The sequence below is a fragment of the Equus asinus genome, chromosome 17, assembly GCF_041296235.1.
Source record: "Equus asinus isolate D_3611 breed Donkey chromosome 17, EquAss-T2T_v2, whole genome shotgun sequence".
In the NCBI taxonomy this organism is placed as follows: domain Eukaryota; kingdom Metazoa; phylum Chordata; class Mammalia; order Perissodactyla; family Equidae; genus Equus; species Equus asinus.
This window is the reverse complement of record NC_091806.1, coordinates 44,531,320-44,549,623: the sequence shown is the minus strand read 5'-3', so window position 1 is coordinate 44,549,623 and position 18,304 is coordinate 44,531,320. Positions and strand designations below refer to the sequence as shown.

Here is an 18,304-nt window from a genome sequence, read left to right as displayed (position 1 = left end):
TTGATGTAATTAGTTAAATTGGCTAATTATTTCCACATTATAAAACAACACCAGACATGCTTTAGAGAAAGAAATAGAAGCCAGGACATTTTAAAGGAGGATCAGCAACCTTTCAGAAATGTAGTGTCAAATCCTCATTCACTTCCTCAAAAAGCAGAAAGATTAGTGGCCATTGCTGCACATTCAGTGGGCTCAACCAGCCAAGCAAGCCAGTAAGCAAAGATGTGGTCACTCAGGTCACTAACAAAGAAATACACATCTGAGCCTCATACTACCACCAGCTGCCAAACAAAAGGGACACAGATTGAGAACAGAGGGAGAAAAACTTAATCATTTTTCCAAGCCTACACCTCCCTCTTCACAAAACCTCAACAACTTGACCACCAAATGTGATACAGGCTATAGATTTCTTCAACTTGTAGGGTAAAAGCAAAGTGAGAAGTTGTGAAAGGAAGAGAGAAATTAATATCTGTTCAGTTCATTCATTGAGCATAAATGAAGAGTTGGTTATCTGAAAAGCTACCATAGTAGACAAACCTCTAGCAAAACAGTATACTATAGAATAGACCAAAATACTATGGAATAGTGGTTAAGACAGCCTCTGGAGCCTGTCTGTCTGGGTTCATCTATCCCACTCAACCACTTACTAGATTTGAGACTTTGAACAGGTTACTTAACTTTTTTTGTACTTGAAATGTCTGCTATTAGTGTTATCATCACCATCATGAAGAAAAAGAGAAGACACAAAAACATAAGAAGCCTCAAAGAGATAAGAGCACAAATATTTTTAAACCATAAAATAATACTATAAATAACTGATTCAATCGATTTGAAAACTAAGATGAAATGCCTAATACATAACAAGCGCTCAGTAAATACATACTGGATGAATGAATGAAAGGGACTAAGGGATAATTTGTGTGTATATGTTTTAAGAAATATATACATCTCCAAAACTGGCTCTGGGAGCAATAGAAAACTTAAACAAACCAAACATCATTAAAGAAAACAAGTTGGTTATCAAAAATATTTCCTCCTTCACTTCCCCCGCACCCCAAAATACCAGGTTCAAATGACTTTTTTATAGGTCAGCTTTAAGAAATCTTCAAAGAACAGATAGAAAAAGCTCCAGAACAGAAATGAATAAGCCTACTCAATCATTTTATAAAGCTGGTATAATCTTGATACCAAAACAAGACAAGGACAATATAAACCAATCTCACTAGGAACATAAATGTGAAAATTAAATCCAGGAAACACAAAAATTATATATTAAATTGTGATACAACTGCAAGGATGTTTCATCAGAAAGCCTATCACCATAACTCATCATATTAATAGATTAAAGATTTTTTAAAATGTATAATAATCCCAAAAGATGTAGAAAAAGCACTTTAGAAAAGACAACACATAATAAACACTACTGGCAAATTAAGAATAAAACAAAAACTCCCCAACCTGACAAGGAGCAAGCACCAAAAAACTATAGTAAATATCATACTTAGTGGTAGAATTTTAAGTAATCCCATTAAAGGAAGACAAGACACTGCCTACTATCACCCCTGCTCTTCTACTCAATACTAATACTATTCTATCCAATGCAATATGGCAAGGAAAAGAAGTCAGTCACATAAGGAATGAAAAGGAAAAGACAAAACTGTCATAATTTAGAGATGCTTTGATTGCCCATATAGAGGACCGAAGAGAGTCGACAAACTATCAAAATTAATGAGTTCCATTCAGAATGTTGAAAAAAAATTAATACCACTCACAGTAGTAACAAAAACTGTAAGACACTAGGAATAAATGTAACAAAAGATGCCTAAGACTGTTATGAAAAGAATTACAAACTGTTAACATAAAAGATGATCTAAATAGGAGAGACATCAGCAAGATGGAGGAAGAGGAAGTCCCAGGCCCTCACCCTCCCTTGGAGATACCAACTTAACAACAATACCTAATCGCTGTTATGAGAACTCTAGAAACCAATTAAGAGGTTGCAGCACTCCAGGCCAGTCAAAAAAGAGCCACTTCCAAGCAGGATCCAGGCTAAAGGAGAACCTTCCATCTTACATCCTAGCCTCATAGGGGAAGAAAAGGAGCTATGACCAAAATACCTCCTGGGAGGTGGCACACATCACTTCCACTCACATTTCGTTGGCCCAAGCAACTTACAGGGCCCAGCTTTATCTCAATGGGTCAAGAAGTATAATTCTCCCACAGAGAGAGAAGAAAATATTTTGTACAAATAATAAAATCTAGCAAAATAGTCTCTGGAGTCAAGCAGACTTTGGCTTGACTAATCATGTCCTCTTTGGAAAGCTCCTTATTCTCCCACAGAATCTATATATTAGAGACTATAGTGCCTATCTCCTAGTTATGACAATTAAAACTAAATAACATTTAAAAAAAAGAAGATCCAAATAAAAGACAAGCTATATCAACTCACAGGCAGAAACACCTAATACTATAAAAATGCTAATTGCTACCAAATTAATCTATATATTCCATATAATAACAATCAAGATCACAACAAGAATTTTTATGGAACTTAACTAATTATAAAATTCATAGGCAAGAGCAGCGGTTTTAAAAACCAAAGACAATTCTGAAAAAGAACAACATGGTGGGGGGATTTGTCCTATCAAACAGCAAGATTTACTCTAAAGCTTTAGGAAACAAGACTCTAGGATAGGGCCCAGGGACAGATATAACGACTATGGCACCCAGAAACAGATTCAAGCATATACAGAACCTTACTGTATGACAGAATAGTAATACAAATTATTGGAGAAGAGAAAAAATTTAAATCAGATTCCTAACTTGTGCCATAAATAAAAATAAACTCCAGAGTAATTGTAATAATTAAGTTAATAATTATTAAATATAATTTTAAGACTTTACAACTATTAAAATAACTATATAAAAGAATATTATTACTTCAGTATATAAAAGAATGGTCTCAAATCAATGATTGCAGCTTCCACTTTAAGTAACTAGAAATAGAAGAGCAAATGAGACACAAAGCAAATAGAAGAAAGGAAAGAATAAAAGATCAGAATGGAAATCAATGAAATAAAATATAACAGAAAGAACCTGGTTCTAGCTAGACTGATTAAGGAAAGAGAGAGAGAATGAACACAAATTACTAATACCAGGAGTGAGAGAGGTGCTATGGCTAGAGATTCCACAAATATTGCAAGGATAATAAGGGTATATTATGAAAAATTTTATGCCAATAAATTCAATAACTTAGGTGAAATGGACAAATTCCTTGAAAGACACAAACTACCCACACATACTCAAGAAAAAATAAATAACCTGAATAGCCTATAATTATTAAAGAAATTGAATTTCTAGTTAAAATATTTCCAACAAAGGAAGAATCAGGCCCAGATGACTTCACTGATGAATTGTACGAAATATTTAAGGAAGAAATAACACCTTCCACACAAACTCTTCTACACAATTGAAAAACAGAGAATACTTCCCAATTCATTCTATGAGGTCAGTATTACTCTGATATCAAAGACAAAATCACTACAAGAAAAGAAAACTACAAATATCTCTTATGAACATAGATGGAAAAATTCTTAATAAAATTTTGGCAAATCAAATCCAACAATATATAAAAAGGATAATACATCACGGCCAAGTGGAATTTATCCCAGAAATGCAAAGTTGGCTTAACACTTGAAAAATCAATGTAATTCACCATATTAACAGACTAAAAAAGAAAAACCATATGATCCTCTCAACAGATGCATAAAAAAGCATTTGATAAAATCTAACATCCATTCCTAATAAAAACTCTTAGCAAGCCAGGACTAAAAAGAGAACTTCCTGAAACTCATAAAGGGCATCTACAGAAAACCTACAGCTAACATCATACTTAACAGTGAAAGACTGAAAGATTTCCCTATAAGATCAAGAACAAGGTGAGAAGTCACCACTTATATCCAACGTTGTACTAGAGGATCTAGACAGTTCAATAAGACAAGAAAAGAAATAAAAGGTACCAAGACTGGAAAGGAAGAAATGAAATTATTTGCAGATGCTATGACCCTCAATGTAGAAAATCCCATGGAATCTACAAAAAAGCTACTAGAACTTAGAGTTTAGCAAAGTTGAAAAAATTTAAATCTATTGTATTTCAAATACTAGTAATGAACAATTGGGAATAGAAAATTTTAAAAACGTCATTTATCATGGCATCAAAAATATTAAACACTTAGTGTTAAACCTGACGAAAAAGGAACAATACTTGTACACTGAAAACCACAAAACACCATTCATAGAAATTAAAGACGTAGGGGCCGGCCCGGTGGCACAGCGGTTAAGTTCACACATGCGCTTCTCAGCAGCCCAGGGTTCGTGGTTCGGATCCCGGGTGCGGACATGGCACCACTTGGCACCCCATGCTGTAGTAGGTGTCCCCCATATAAAGCAGAGGAAGATGGGCACGGATGTTCGCTCAGGGCCAGGCTTCCTTAGCAAAAAGAGGACTGACAGTAGTTAGCTCAGAGCTAATCTTCCTCAGAAAAAAAAAAGAGATTAAAGACCTAAAAACTGTAGAGATATACTGTGTTCATGGATCAGAAGACTGAGTACTGCAAAGACAGATGTTAATTCTCCCCTAAATTGACCTATCAACACAATGCAATCTCAATCAAAATCCCAGCAGGCTCTTTTGTAAACATCGACAAGTAGACTCTAAAATACATATAGAAATGCCAAGAACCTACAATAGCCAAAACAACTTGAAGAAAGAATGAAGTTGAAAGACTTATACTGTCTGTCTTGAAGATTTTATATATATATATATATATATATATATATATATATATATTTTTTTTTTTTTTTTTTTTTTTTAGGAAGATTATCAGTGAGCTAACATCTGTTGCCAATCTTCCTCTATTTTACGTGGGATGCCGCCACAGTGTGGCTTGATGAACGGTACTACTGCTCTCGGGATCTGAAGCTGTGAACTCCAGCCTGTGGAAGCGGAGCATGGGAACTTAACCACTACACCACCGGGAGGCCCCCTTGAAGACCTATTTTAAACCTACAGAAATCAAGACAGTATTAGCATCAAGACAAACAGACTGAAGTAACAGAATACAAAGTCCAGAAAAAAACCAACATACATATGGTCAATTAGTTTTCAGCAAAGTACAAAAGCAACTTAGTGGAGAAAGGATAGGCTTTTCAATAAATGATGCTGGAACAACTGGGATATCCATAGGCAAAAAAATAAACTTCAATTCAAATTTTGCAATATAAAAAAATTAACTCAAAATGGGTCACAGACATAAATGTAAAACCCAAAACTATAAAACTTTTAGAAGAACACATAGAAGGAAAAGTTTTTAACCTTAGGCCAGGCAAAGGTTTTTTAGCTATGACACCAAAAGTGTGATCTGTAAAAGAATAAAATGATAAATCTGACTTAATAAAAATTAAGAATTTCTCCTCTAAAGACACTTAAAAGAATGAAAGGAAAGCCAAAGACTGGCAGAAAATATATTCAAATCACGTATCTGATAAAGGACTTGTATCCAGAATCTATTTTTTTAAACTCTCAAAATTCAATAAGAAAACAAACAACTTAATTAAAATATGGTCAAAAGATATGAATATACACTTCACCAAGGAAAATACATATATGACGAATAAGCACATATTTCAGAACTTATCAGATTTTATTCTTAAAACTTGTAGGGAATGGTAGAGTTTTCAACTTTACCTCTAATGTATTATCATTTAAAAAAAAAGCTTGAAGCAAATATACCGATCCAATATCTAATTTTGTGTAATGAGTACACTTATTTTTTATATAATCCTTTGATATTTTATGTATTTAAGCAAATATTTCATATGTCAAATTTTTTTAGGTGTTTTTAAACATTTATGGAGTACCCACTGCGTGGCCAACAGTGGGCTAAACACTGGGGATACAGGGATAACTAAGACAAAAACCTTACCCTCAAGAAACTCAAGGTCCATGAGGGAGACAGATGCATTAATAGATCATTTTAGTAAGAGTGAGAATCAGTTATGGAGCAGCGCGGACTTAGGAGTCGCAACTTTGAAGAAAACGGATTTGAGGGGCCAAGACTAGAGATAAAAACACCAATTAGGAAATTATTACAGGCAAGAATAATGAGATTCTGAATTACAACCATTATAGGGATAGAGAAAAGGGAGCAGATTCAAGAAATACTTAGAAGGTAAAATCGGCAAAATTTTGAGATTGACTGGATATGAGTGCAAGGAAGAGAAAAGTAAAGAAAAACTGAGACCACTAAGCTGGATAACTACTTAGATAGTGAAATAGGAAATGAACTCGGAGGAGGATCAGGCTTAGGGGAGAACATGGGATATTAAATTTTAGACATGCTCAATTTGAGACACGTGTGGAAATTCAGATGACTAATCTTAAAAAGTTTAGGTGAGAAGGGAAAGGAAAAAAGAGAACAGATGCCACTTTAGGGGGACAACAGTTATGTGTATGGGAGGAATGTAAGGAATATAATTATTTAAAGAATGGGTGAAAAGTTAGCCTGCCATCTTATTTTTTGCCTTTTTTTTTTTTTTGGAGGAAGATTAGCCCTGAGCTAACATGTGCCACCAATCCTCCTCTTTTTGTTGAAGAAGACTGGCCCTGAGCTAACATTCATGCCCACCTTCCTCTACTTTATATGTGGGACGCCTGCCACAGGATGGCTTGACAAGCAGTGCATAGGTCTGCACCCAGGATCCGAGCCAGCAAACCCTGGGCCACCAAAGCAGAACGTGTGAACTTAAACCACTGTGCCACTGGGTTGGCCCCAGCCTGCCATCTTAATCTTCATTGGGTCACAGACTCTGTTAAAATCTGATTAACTTATGCTCCTTCTCACCAGATACAGGTACACAAACACAAAACTCTGCACAAAATTTTAGATGAATGACCGTAAGTTAAGAACCTCTCGTCTGTCATAGACTAATTTGAAGGAGGCACAGGGAGAAAGAGGTTAAAACCATACAAAAGGAGACGACTAATACATTCATTAATTCAACCAATATTTATTCAACAACTGCTATATGCCAGACATTGTATTGGGTTCTGGAAACACAGGGATGATTAAGGCAGACAATATCCCTCTCACCATGGAGCTTAAATTCTAATTGAGAAAGACAAATAGCAGTAACAAAAAACCCCACTAGGTCCCTAAAGAATATAATAGGTGCTATGAAAGAAATAAGTAGAGTAGTGAGATAAACTACTTCAGATATGGTAGTGAGGGAAGGCTTCTCTGAGGAGGTGACACTTGAGCTGAGATACAGAAATGGAAGTGAACCAATCAGCCACACGATAAACCAGGGAAAGAACATTACAGGTAAAGGGAATAAGTACAAAGCTCAGAGATGAGAAAGGGTTTGGTGTGTGTCAAGGAACAGAAATGAGGCCAGTGTGGCTGGAGAACAAGTGAGCTGAGGAAAGAAGAGTTGGAAATAAGGCTTGGAGAGGCAGAAATGAGCCAGATCATTCAGTCTTGCAGCCATATTAGATACATCTGATATATTGTTTGGGCTTGTGTGTAGTTATCACTATACAGATTGGAAGGAAAAAACATCAAAATGTTAAAAATTATCATCTCTGAATGATGGACTTATGGAGTGACTTTTGTTTTTTCTTTATATTTTATGCATTTTCCAAATGTTCTACAACAAAAATGTATTCATTTTACAATTATAAAACAATGATTAAAATGCAAACATATAATAGAGGTTAATGTTAACCATCCAGGGATGATTTCAATAGAATAGTGAGAGTGAAAAGTGAATTTATAAGGGACTAAGGAATTGAGTGAATGAAAACAGGTAAGAGCAGTAAGTGAAGACTGCGCCCTTAAGAAATTTATATAGGAAAGGAGAAAAATAAACAGTAGGATTGAAGGTTGCTTGTTTTTGTTCCTTGTTTTGTAAAACTGGGGAAGACTTGATAATATCTGCACGTAGGGCAAAGAAGCCAGTATGAGAGGCAAAGACTTAAACAGCACAAGATGAGGTGACACAGGCTCAACAGGAAGGGACTCGGGTACAGAGAAATAGCCTATTTATCTTTTTTAAAGGATGAGAAATACTTCTGGAAATACAAAATATCATTCCTGTTCATTTACATAGTGCTTTATACTTTTTCAAATTGCTTTCACATTATAAAATTAAAACTACTGTGAAAGAGACCTACATTTTTCATTTACATACCCAAAAACTAAGGTTCAAAGATGTTAAGACAGAATTTAAAAATCAGATTTCCAAAGCCTTTTATACAGTACCCACCTACATTTTCTATTCCAAGAATAATGCTGTTATAAATACTTGTGTATAAGTTTTTGGGTGAATACTACTAGGTGATATGATAATTCAACGTTTAGCTATTTGAGGAGCTTCCAAACTGTTTTCCAAAGTGGCTGCACCATTTTACATTCCTACTAGCAAAGTATGAGCATTTCAATTTCTCTATATCCTTGCCAATGCTTATTTTCTTGTTTAGAATTACAGCCATATTAGTGGGTAGAAAGTGGTATCTCATCATGGTATCGCATTCCCCTGATGACTAATGACATTGAGCCTCTTTCCATGGGCTTATTGGCCACTTTGGATAAATGCTGTTTTAGTCTGCCCAGGCTACCATAACAAATACCATAAACTGGGTGCCTTAAAACAACAGAAATTTATTTCTCATAGTCCCGGAGGCTGGAAGTCTAAGATCAAGGTGCCAGTGATTCAGTTCCTGGGGAGAGCTCTCTTCCTGGCTTGCAGACAGCTGCCTTCTCACTGTGTCCTCACATGGCCTTTCCTCAGGGGGTACACCTCTTTTTTTAAAGCCACTAACCCCATCATGAGGGCCCCAGCTTCATGACCTAATCTAACCCTAATTACTTCCCAAAGGCCTCATCTCCAAACACCATTGCAATGGAGACTAGGGTTTCAATATATGAATTTTGCAGGACACAGACAGTCGATTCATAACAAATGTCTATTCAGATCCTTTGCCCATTTTTAAACTAGGTTGTCTTTTTATTGTTGACTTGCAAGAGTTCTTTATGTACTCTGGATTATTAGACTCTTATCAGAAATATAGTTTGCAAATATTATGTGGGCTGTCTTTTCACTCTATTTTTTTAGTTTTTTTCCCAGCTTTATTGATATATAATTGACATACAACAGTGTATAAGTTTAAGGTATACAACCTTTTAGTTTAATACACTTATATACTGTAAGATGATTACCACTGTGGCATTAGCTAACACCTCCATCACATTACATAATAACCATTTCTTTTGTCTTTTCACTTTCTTGATAGTGTTTTTTGAAGCACACAAGTTTTTTTTGTTTTTATTTTTGTTTTGAGGAAGATTAGCCCTGAGCTAACATCTGCTGCCAATCCTCCTCCTTTTTTTTTGCTGAAGAAGACTGGCCCTGAGCTACCCATCTTCCTCTACTTTGTATGTGGAACGCCTACCACAGCATAGCTTGACAAGCCATGCGTAGGTGCGCACCTGGGATTGAACCAGTGGACCAGAGGCCGCCGAGGCAGAACGTGTGAACCTAACTGCTGAGGCACTGAGCCAGACCCCACAGAAGTTTTTAATATTGATGAAGTCCAATTTATCCATTTTTCCCTTGGTTGCTTGTGCTTTAAATGTCCTATCTAAGAAAACATTGCCTAATTCAAGGTCATGAAGATTTACACCTATGTTTTCTTCTAAGATTTTATAGTTTTAGCTCTTAGCTTTAGGTCTTTGATCCATTTTGAGTTAACTTTTGTATATAGTGTCATATGACCACTGTTAAAAATGTGCTAAATGGCTAACCATAAAGTCTATTCAGGTAAGAATACTCAAAATGTACTCTCTTCCCATACTAGCCAAATTCACTACCAGAGGCAGCTAACATTTTCTGCTATGGAGATGAAAGGGATATGGTAACCCAAGAGGCCAGAGTTGGAGCAAGAAGTGTCCAGCTGATTACTAAATGAGGAATAACAATAGTTCAAGTGTTTTAAGCCAAAGCAGGTACAAGGTAGGCTAGTTCCCACAGAGTGCTGAATAAAAGTTACTCAGCTGGAGTATGCACCAACTCTCAAGATCTCCAACAATAAAAGCTTTCCTTCTCTTCCTCCTTTACCTACCCAAGTTTAAAAGGAAAAAAACATGTCAAGGTTCATGTCCTTTCCATCCTCTTCCCTTTCACATCAAATCTTGAAAATATTCTCAATAGTGAAGTACGATTAGAGAAATTTAACAGGGAAAAGACTAAAGAAATATTAAGGAAGCAAACGAGGATAAATTCATTTATTTTAACTTCTCTTTACCTTCAACCAATCTTCTCTTTATAAAATCTTGCCATGTGTTATGCAAAATTGGCAGCAAGAGCCTGCTTAGAAGGTATCAAAAGCTTGAGGACTAAGTGTGGACTTACAGGGTAACCAAGGACCTACAAATCCACAAATTCTTCCTTTACTTCTAAACTTAATATGTGAGGCTGAAGTAAGTCTCAGTTTCCTCATCTTTGAAACAGAAATGGTGACAACACTTATGTCTGACCTACCTCTCAAGAACAAATGAGATCATGTCTACAAAATGAGCTCCTGGGGAAAAAAGCGTTACATAAGAACTGAGCCTTAGAGTTGTTGATCTTGTAAGATATAAAATTATAATAGATCTTTCATCTTTGACTATGAGAATCTCAGATTTAAAAAAACTAAGTCAGACATCCAAGAGTTCAGCATTTTGAGTGTCTCCCTCAAAGCTGAGCAAGCCTAGACTGGTCAATCTCTCTAATGTACAAAAAGCACCACTTCTCATTTCCTTTCCTAACAAATTAACAAAGAGGACAAAATTAAACATTTTTTGAAAGTCTCCCTGATGCCAAAAGGGTGGAAAACAGGAACGAGGCAAGAAGAGAACTATCATAACCACATAACCGCACATCAACAGCAAAGCTGTCACTCCTACCTTCAAGGGCTGGTGTATTTATCAGTTTTTTGAAGGAAAAAAGGCTGTAAATTTTCTGACTTGGGAAAAACACTTGAACATATTTTTAAATGATTGGACAAATTATGTCTTACTATAGAGTTAAATTATGTCAATAAACATGGGAATGAGGAGGAGATATTTTAAAAGATAAAATATAAAAATAATATGAATAGAAGAGACAAGAAACAAACAGTAAAATAAATAGAGACCTATAAATAAGGCTTTTTTCATATTGCACCATCTCATTACTCTCTTCTACCCTTTCTTTTTCTTTTCTTCACTAGAGTAAGAACATGATAGGAAGTAGCTTCTAGACCTGGGCAAGACAGACAAAACTAAATCCATCATGTTCCACCAAACATGTTTATGACAGAAGTAGTTCTATATAAGTGGATAAGAATATACGTAAATGGATTTCTACATAATGGATAAGTATACGATGCAGAATAGTAGACATATATTAATATGAAGTAATGAGAATTTTTAAACATGTAAGAATTTATCTATCTTAATGGGCATCATTCTTCAAAGTATAGAAGATTATTCTAATTGACAGAGGACCTCAAATCTGGTCTGAGGTGTTTTCTTCTAATAAGCAATCAGGAGTCATTAAGTGAGGAATATAAAACTATGTTTAATATATAATTTAATAAATAATAATTCTATACTATAAAAGCAAATTTAACCAAAAAATTCAATTAGATTAGATAATGGAGAAAAGAAAAAGGAGAAGCCAAAAAGAAAAAAAGCCAACTTTTTTTTTTAAAGATTGGCCCTGAGCTAACATCTGTTGCCAATCTTTTTTTTCTTCTTCTTCTCTCCAAAGCCCCCCAGCACACAGCTGTATATTCTGGTTGTAGATCCTTCTAGTTCTACTGTGTGGGATGCCACCTCAGCATGGCTTGATGAGCGGTGCTAGGTCCATGCCTAGGATCCAAACTGGTGAAACCCTGGGCCACTGAAGCGGAGCACGTGAACTTAACCATTCGGCCATGGGACTGGCCCCAAAGCCAAAATTTTTAAGCCTGGAGAATTATGAGAATGTTAGTATCATTAAAAGGAATGGAAAGACTACACAGCAAGTTAGTTTGAAGAAAATGAACCCCATTTTAGACCTGTTGCACATGATATTTCAGAGGCGCCCTCAAATGGAATAGTCTGACAAAGCTGGAACCACGTTAGTGATAGAGAAGGAAAAAAACGTCTCGTCAGCATAGAAATGATAGCTAAAGCATTAAAAGTAGAAAAGCCACCTGACGTGAATGTAGAATAATAATGCAGAATAATGAAGGGAAGAAAGGCATATCAGTGACTGAACTTGAGGGAGTATTCTCTGGGTTACCAAAGAAGCACCTTGAACACACGTACCTCCATTAGACTACTTACCACACTGTATTTTATATTCAGAGTTACCCCTCCCTATGACTTCCTTGTGGAAAGATAGATGTTCAATAAAGGCTTACTGGATAAAAGTATGAATAGTTAGAAACCAGAGAAGAAAGAAAACAAAACAGAGAACATAAACCATTAAAGAGGTAGGAAAATAGGGAGATTATCTTGGTCATTGTTTATTAATCCAGCACGGATAAACACACAGAAATATGAGCCTGTTTGTATAAGAATTGCTCTGAAGTAGTCCAGATTCAGAGAAAAAGTACCTTGACACAACCTTGATAGAATAGACTGAAGAGTAAAGAAAACTGAAGCTGGATGGCTCTACAACAGTACAGTTGCCCTAAACAGAGCTCAAACCTTATTCTTTAGGCACTGAGAGAAATCAACCGAGCGATGAAGAGGACAACATAATTGACAAACTGAATTCAGAGCCATACTATTAATTTTGTATAGATACATAATTCTTTAGCATCTGGAAATCCAATGTTTAATGAATCTGCAATGAGAGACCTCCTGATGAACCTAATTAAACAGTGTAAAGGTTTGTGAATGGACTAATTTGAAGCAGTTTGCTAATGTTACAGGAATGCTAAATAAATAACAATAGTAATAAAGGTATAATTAATGGTGCATAAGCCAGGGAGCTAAGGGATTCAAATCTTAGTCTTGGACAATTTCCTTTGTGAGCTTCACTGAGTGATTTTTGTTACTAATTAATAAGAATAAATAGCATTATTGAGTGGAGGTTAGTATTATGAGCTCTAACAGCCGGAGAAATGACAGGCTGAAACAAAGTTGGCTACTAAATGTGATTAACTACGAACAAATGACTCAATTTTTATTGTGTACTTGATGTGCAGTACTACTACTTTGTACAAAAAGTTAGCCAGCTCCACCTTATCAGAAGGATATAAAAATAGACTACATAAATATGCATAAAATTGCTTTGAGCTTTTAAAATAACAAAATTAAGTCACTGGAACACAAACTGTCTAAAGTTTGTATTAGTATAATACAGGTGGTTATTCCATACACTATACTCGACTCAATACTTTCTCTCTAGTATTAACAATGATAATAAAACCATTCCCTTTGTACTTATATGGCTTTTCACTTTTTTCAAAGTGTTTTCACAAATATTAGTCAAAGAAGTAGCACTATGTATGATCCGACCACTCAATGTACAGACACGTTAAGTATAGGTTTATGTTGCAGGAAATGCTCCTATCTCCTCCCTAGTGCTAATAACAAACTCCCTTTTATTTACATGGATTTTCACTTCTTTCAAAGCACTTTCACACATACTAACTGGAGCAGTGGCATTAGGAATGATCTTTCCGTCCTTTGCATCATCCCAAGGGCATAATCCAAAAAAGAAGAGAACTAAAGATTGATAAATAGACTAGATGATTTTGAGGCAGTCAATTCACGATTCTTAAAGTTACATTCAGATTTACCAAAGGTCTTAGAATCAGAGCAAACTCTCCAGGACAATAAGCTGATTCTTCCTCTCTTCCAGGCATAGGTTTTGAGAGGCAGTAAAATTAAGTGACTAAGGTATCCTAAGTATGGGCATAAGGGGAGAAACCAGACTATCTTGTTCCCCACTGGAACCCATCTGTGTCAAGCACAAGGCTCAGTGCGTAGTAAATGCTCAATAAACCATCACTGTGATTGTTCGTACAGAGAGAATATTCTACCCAAGCTCCCACAGAGTATCTGTTATGGAGCTAAGAACAAAAATCTCAATTTATTTTTTGTTTTATTATTTTTCTTCCACAATTACCATTTTCAAATGTGTGCACACCAAGCAGAATCTAAACAAAATTAAATCACAGAGCAAAAAGCTGAGGTCTATTAAAAATCCAGGATACAGACAGCTGAAAGGTGGATTCAGAGGGCAAAGACAATTTAGAATGCAAAGAGGAATATAGCTGATGACCCTTAATTTAGCAAGCAAACACTTTTAAATCCCCATGCTTAAACTAAAAATTACTTCAAAAAAGAAGTTTCAAAAGGTAAAACTGTTTTCAATACATTTATGTCTTTAGAATCATTAATTTTGTAAGTTGCAAAAATAGTTTCTTCTTTTTCTTTGATATGACCAAGATAAACAAAGGTATTTTTGGTTTATGCAGTAACTGAGTTGCTGGAAATTTGGTTATAAATTAAATTTTTTAATTGATTGCATTTTAAAAAACACTAGAAACCTTGCCATTTAAAAAAGTCCAATGATAATATATTTAATAAAAATTTATGTTATAACATACAGCTTTCTAATGTAGTTTTTTGGTCGTTTCCATATTTAATATATACCATATTTTCCTAAAGCAATGACAAATATAAATTTGTTTAAAAACACCACAGGGGCCGGCCAGTGGTGTAGCGGTTAAGTTCACGCACTCCACTTTCGGCCCAGGGTTTGCTGGTTCGGAGCCCGAGTGCAGACCCATACACCACTCATCAAGCCATGCTGTGGTAGACGTCCCACATATGAAATAGAGGAAGATGGGCACAGATGTTAGCTCAGGGCCAATCTTCCTTAGCAAAAAGAGGAGTATTGGCAGTGGATGTTGGCTCAGGGCTAATCTTCCTCAAAAAACAAAAAACCCCACAATCTACTTATATTCCAATTTAGCTGGGGAAAATGTCTTTTAAAAAATTATTTTGTAAAATTTGTAAATTAACCACTCGTTACGAAACTTAGGCCCACTGGGTAATATGTACAAACCACACAACCATAGAAGATAAAAATGAAAGCACAACAGTTCTCAGATCATTTTGGTCTCTTTAACATAAACAGGTGTCCTTCAGCTTTAGATTATTCTCAAGCCAAGGAAAGAAGAACTTTAAAACCAAAGTTACCAAAAGTCCCCAAACTACACCGATTTTGGCATGTGGAAAACAGTATTAATAACAGCCAAAATAATTTACAGTAAAAGCATTCTCCACACATTATTTCTTTGAGGTAGACAGGAACAAATACTTTACTAAAAATTTTATTTTACATCTGGGAAAATTTTGCCTGAGGCTGTGTAGAGAGTATTCAGATAAGCTACAGTGACCTAGATATCTTGTCCATTCCTGTATCTATACAATTTTATAGATCATTTTTCAGCAGGATTGCCAGATAAAATACTGCATGGAACAGACTTATACCAAAAAATTATTCATTGTTTTTCTGAAATTCAAATTTAAGTGTGTGTCTTGTACTTTTATTTGCTAAATCTGGAAACCCTATCTTTCAGAATAAGTCTGTTTCAGAAAAGATCAAATTCATTGCCAGAAAGAGATTTAGTCTTGTGGAAGTTGAGTAATTCTTTACCTTTTAAGAACTTCTCGAGGACCAAACCACCATAAATGCTTCCAGCAGAAGCAACTGTAAGAAACAGAATACAAAAAATATCACAAATAAAACAATTAAATGGATTTTATCTAAAGAATCTAATGGGAGCCTGAAAACACTGCTCACAAATTCAGAACATAAAAAAGGTGACCACTACTAATGAGTTCAGTAAAAGTGGAGGCACTAAAAAAGTATTATGAGGCTACAACAACTGGGGACAGAATAACTTCTTGGAGATGAGAACCAAATAGCAAGTCTTTTCACCTATGTTCAACACCAGAATTGTCTCTTTGGATATTACTATTCCTGATAGAAAAAGATTATGGGAAGATGGCAAACTGTAGCTAGTAACTAGAGTATATCATGCCATAACCCATGTTCTAGTATAAGACACAATTAAAACTTTTGGCCCTTCTTTTGACCAGTTTACTCCTCAGTAGGAAAAAACTCTACTAGACTGTGAGGTAAGAATTCTCTGTACCTAGAGTTCTAAATCTGAACATTAGAACATTTAGAGCAATAATTCTACAGAGACAGAGGATGAGGGAGAAAGCAAGCAAATAAAATATTGCATAAAACATACTTATACCAAAAAATTATTCATTGTTTTTCTGAAATTCAAATTTAAATGTGTCTTGTATTTTTATTTGCTAAATCTGGAAATCCTATCTTTCAGTATAAGTCTAATGGGAAAAAAGATCAGAACCACCTGGAGGCTTTTTTCCAAATTGAACATGCCCTCCCCCAGAGGGATGTGACCCTACAGTTAAGAGCCACTGCCATAGGAACCAATGGAAACGTGTCTATTCCTCAAGAAATGTGTACTCTTTAGGAGGGGAAAAAAGATTGAGAATCACTAGAGTGAGAGGCAACACCATTCTCTAAATGTGTGCTGTCCAACCCAGTAGCCACTAGCTATATGTGGTTATTTAAATTTAAATTAGCTAAACTAAATGAAAAATTCAGTTCCTCAGTCACATTAGCTACATTTCAAGTGCTCAATAGACAAGTGTGGCTAATGGCTACTATATCAAACAGCACTGATACAGAACATTTCCATCATCACAACAAGTTCTATTGGACAGCAATGCTCTAGATCTCCAGATTTTGAATGATTCTGGACAAATGATACACACTTCAAAAGGCCTGAGCCCAAGGAAAATAGAACGTTTAATAAAAGACAATCATCTTTTTTTCTCAGTGTTCCTCACAAGGATATACTGGTTCTAACTTAAAGGACAGTAGGTCACTGGGACAGGGATGGCAGGTGAAGGCGGGCCTACACTAAGGATTAGTGAAGACCTAGAATATGAAGAAAAAAAGCACAGCCTTTATGTCTTGCAGTGTGTCCATGATATTTCTCAATTGCATATGTCACACTATTTCCTCTAATATCTTTTCTTAGTTTTAACAAATACCATGTCAACAGTTGTTGAAAATGGGTCACTTTTAGTGAATGTGCTCAGGAAGAGCAATCATCCTGCCGACTCCACACTCTATCCAGCCCCCAATTTTCAGCTATACTTCTAAGTAATAAAGTGCTATCCTTTAAATGCTAAGATCGCAATAGAAACTTATTTGTAGAACACATTTTTAAAGCAACAACATTCCCTAAAATTCCCTCTACAGAACAGAAGGTGATCTTACAAAAAGAAGAAGCTATGAGGTCAAATATATTTGGGAAATGCTATATACTATAGCCCATTTTTTTTTAAGATTTTATTATTTTTTTTCTTTTTCCCCCCAAAGCCCCCTGGTACACAGTTGTGTATTTTTAGTTGTGGGTCCTTGTAGTTGTGGCATGTGGGACGCCGCCTCAGCATGGCTTGATGAGCGGTGCCATGTCCGCACCCAGGATTCAAACTGGCAAAACCCTGGGCCACCGAAGCAGAACGAGCGAACTTAACCACTTGGCTACAGGGCCGGCCCCATTATAGCCCATTTTTAAAGATTCACAGTCCACACTGGCATACTAAAGGTTCTGAGAAGATCTAAAGTAACAAAACTCATTTGATTTTAATCAGCATTCCTCGAATTTAGATGACTACATAACTTCTCTCTCACAGCTCACAAAAACGTCCTATAGCACACATTTTGGGAAAAGCTACAATAAATAACGTTTATTAAAGCTTTCAACAATTACTACTCAACAGACAAGTGTGACTGGCCCTCCCTAACCTTGGTGGGGGTTGGAGGAGAGATTATTCTTTGAAAAGATAGAAGCATGGGTCTCCAGGCTGAGAATCAAAACTGTACTAAAAACAAACGGATTGAAGGACCATAAACACTGACTGCTGAGAGACCCAACACCCCTTACCCCTCAATCCCAGAATGCTGGTGATCTGGCATTTTATCCACCTGGTGAGAGGCTATGAACATACGCAAAGAAAAACCTAGAAGAATATGTATTGAATATTAATAAATGATTATCTCAAGGGGTGAAATTACTGGAAAGTCTCACTTTCCATAATATATGTTTCTGTAATGGAATGTTTTATGACAAGCATGTATCACCTTTCCTCCTGCCAAAAAAATT

At 35.7% G+C, this 18,304-nt stretch overlaps 1 protein-coding gene across 11 annotated transcripts in view; it reads right to left on the bottom strand.

The window, feature by feature from the left end:
* Nucleotides 1-18,304, bottom strand: part of RCE1 (Ras converting CAAX endopeptidase 1) — an 86,254-nt gene that overhangs the window by 64,950 nt on the left and 3,000 nt on the right. For all 11 annotated transcript variants that reach the window (XM_070488254.1, XM_070488258.1, XM_070488253.1 and 8 more), the window contains exon 3: nt 15,748-15,801. In XM_070488254.1, the coding sequence (XP_070344355.1) occupies nt 15,748-15,801 (54 nt within the window). The remainder of the gene's footprint in view (nt 1-15,747; nt 15,802-18,304) is intronic.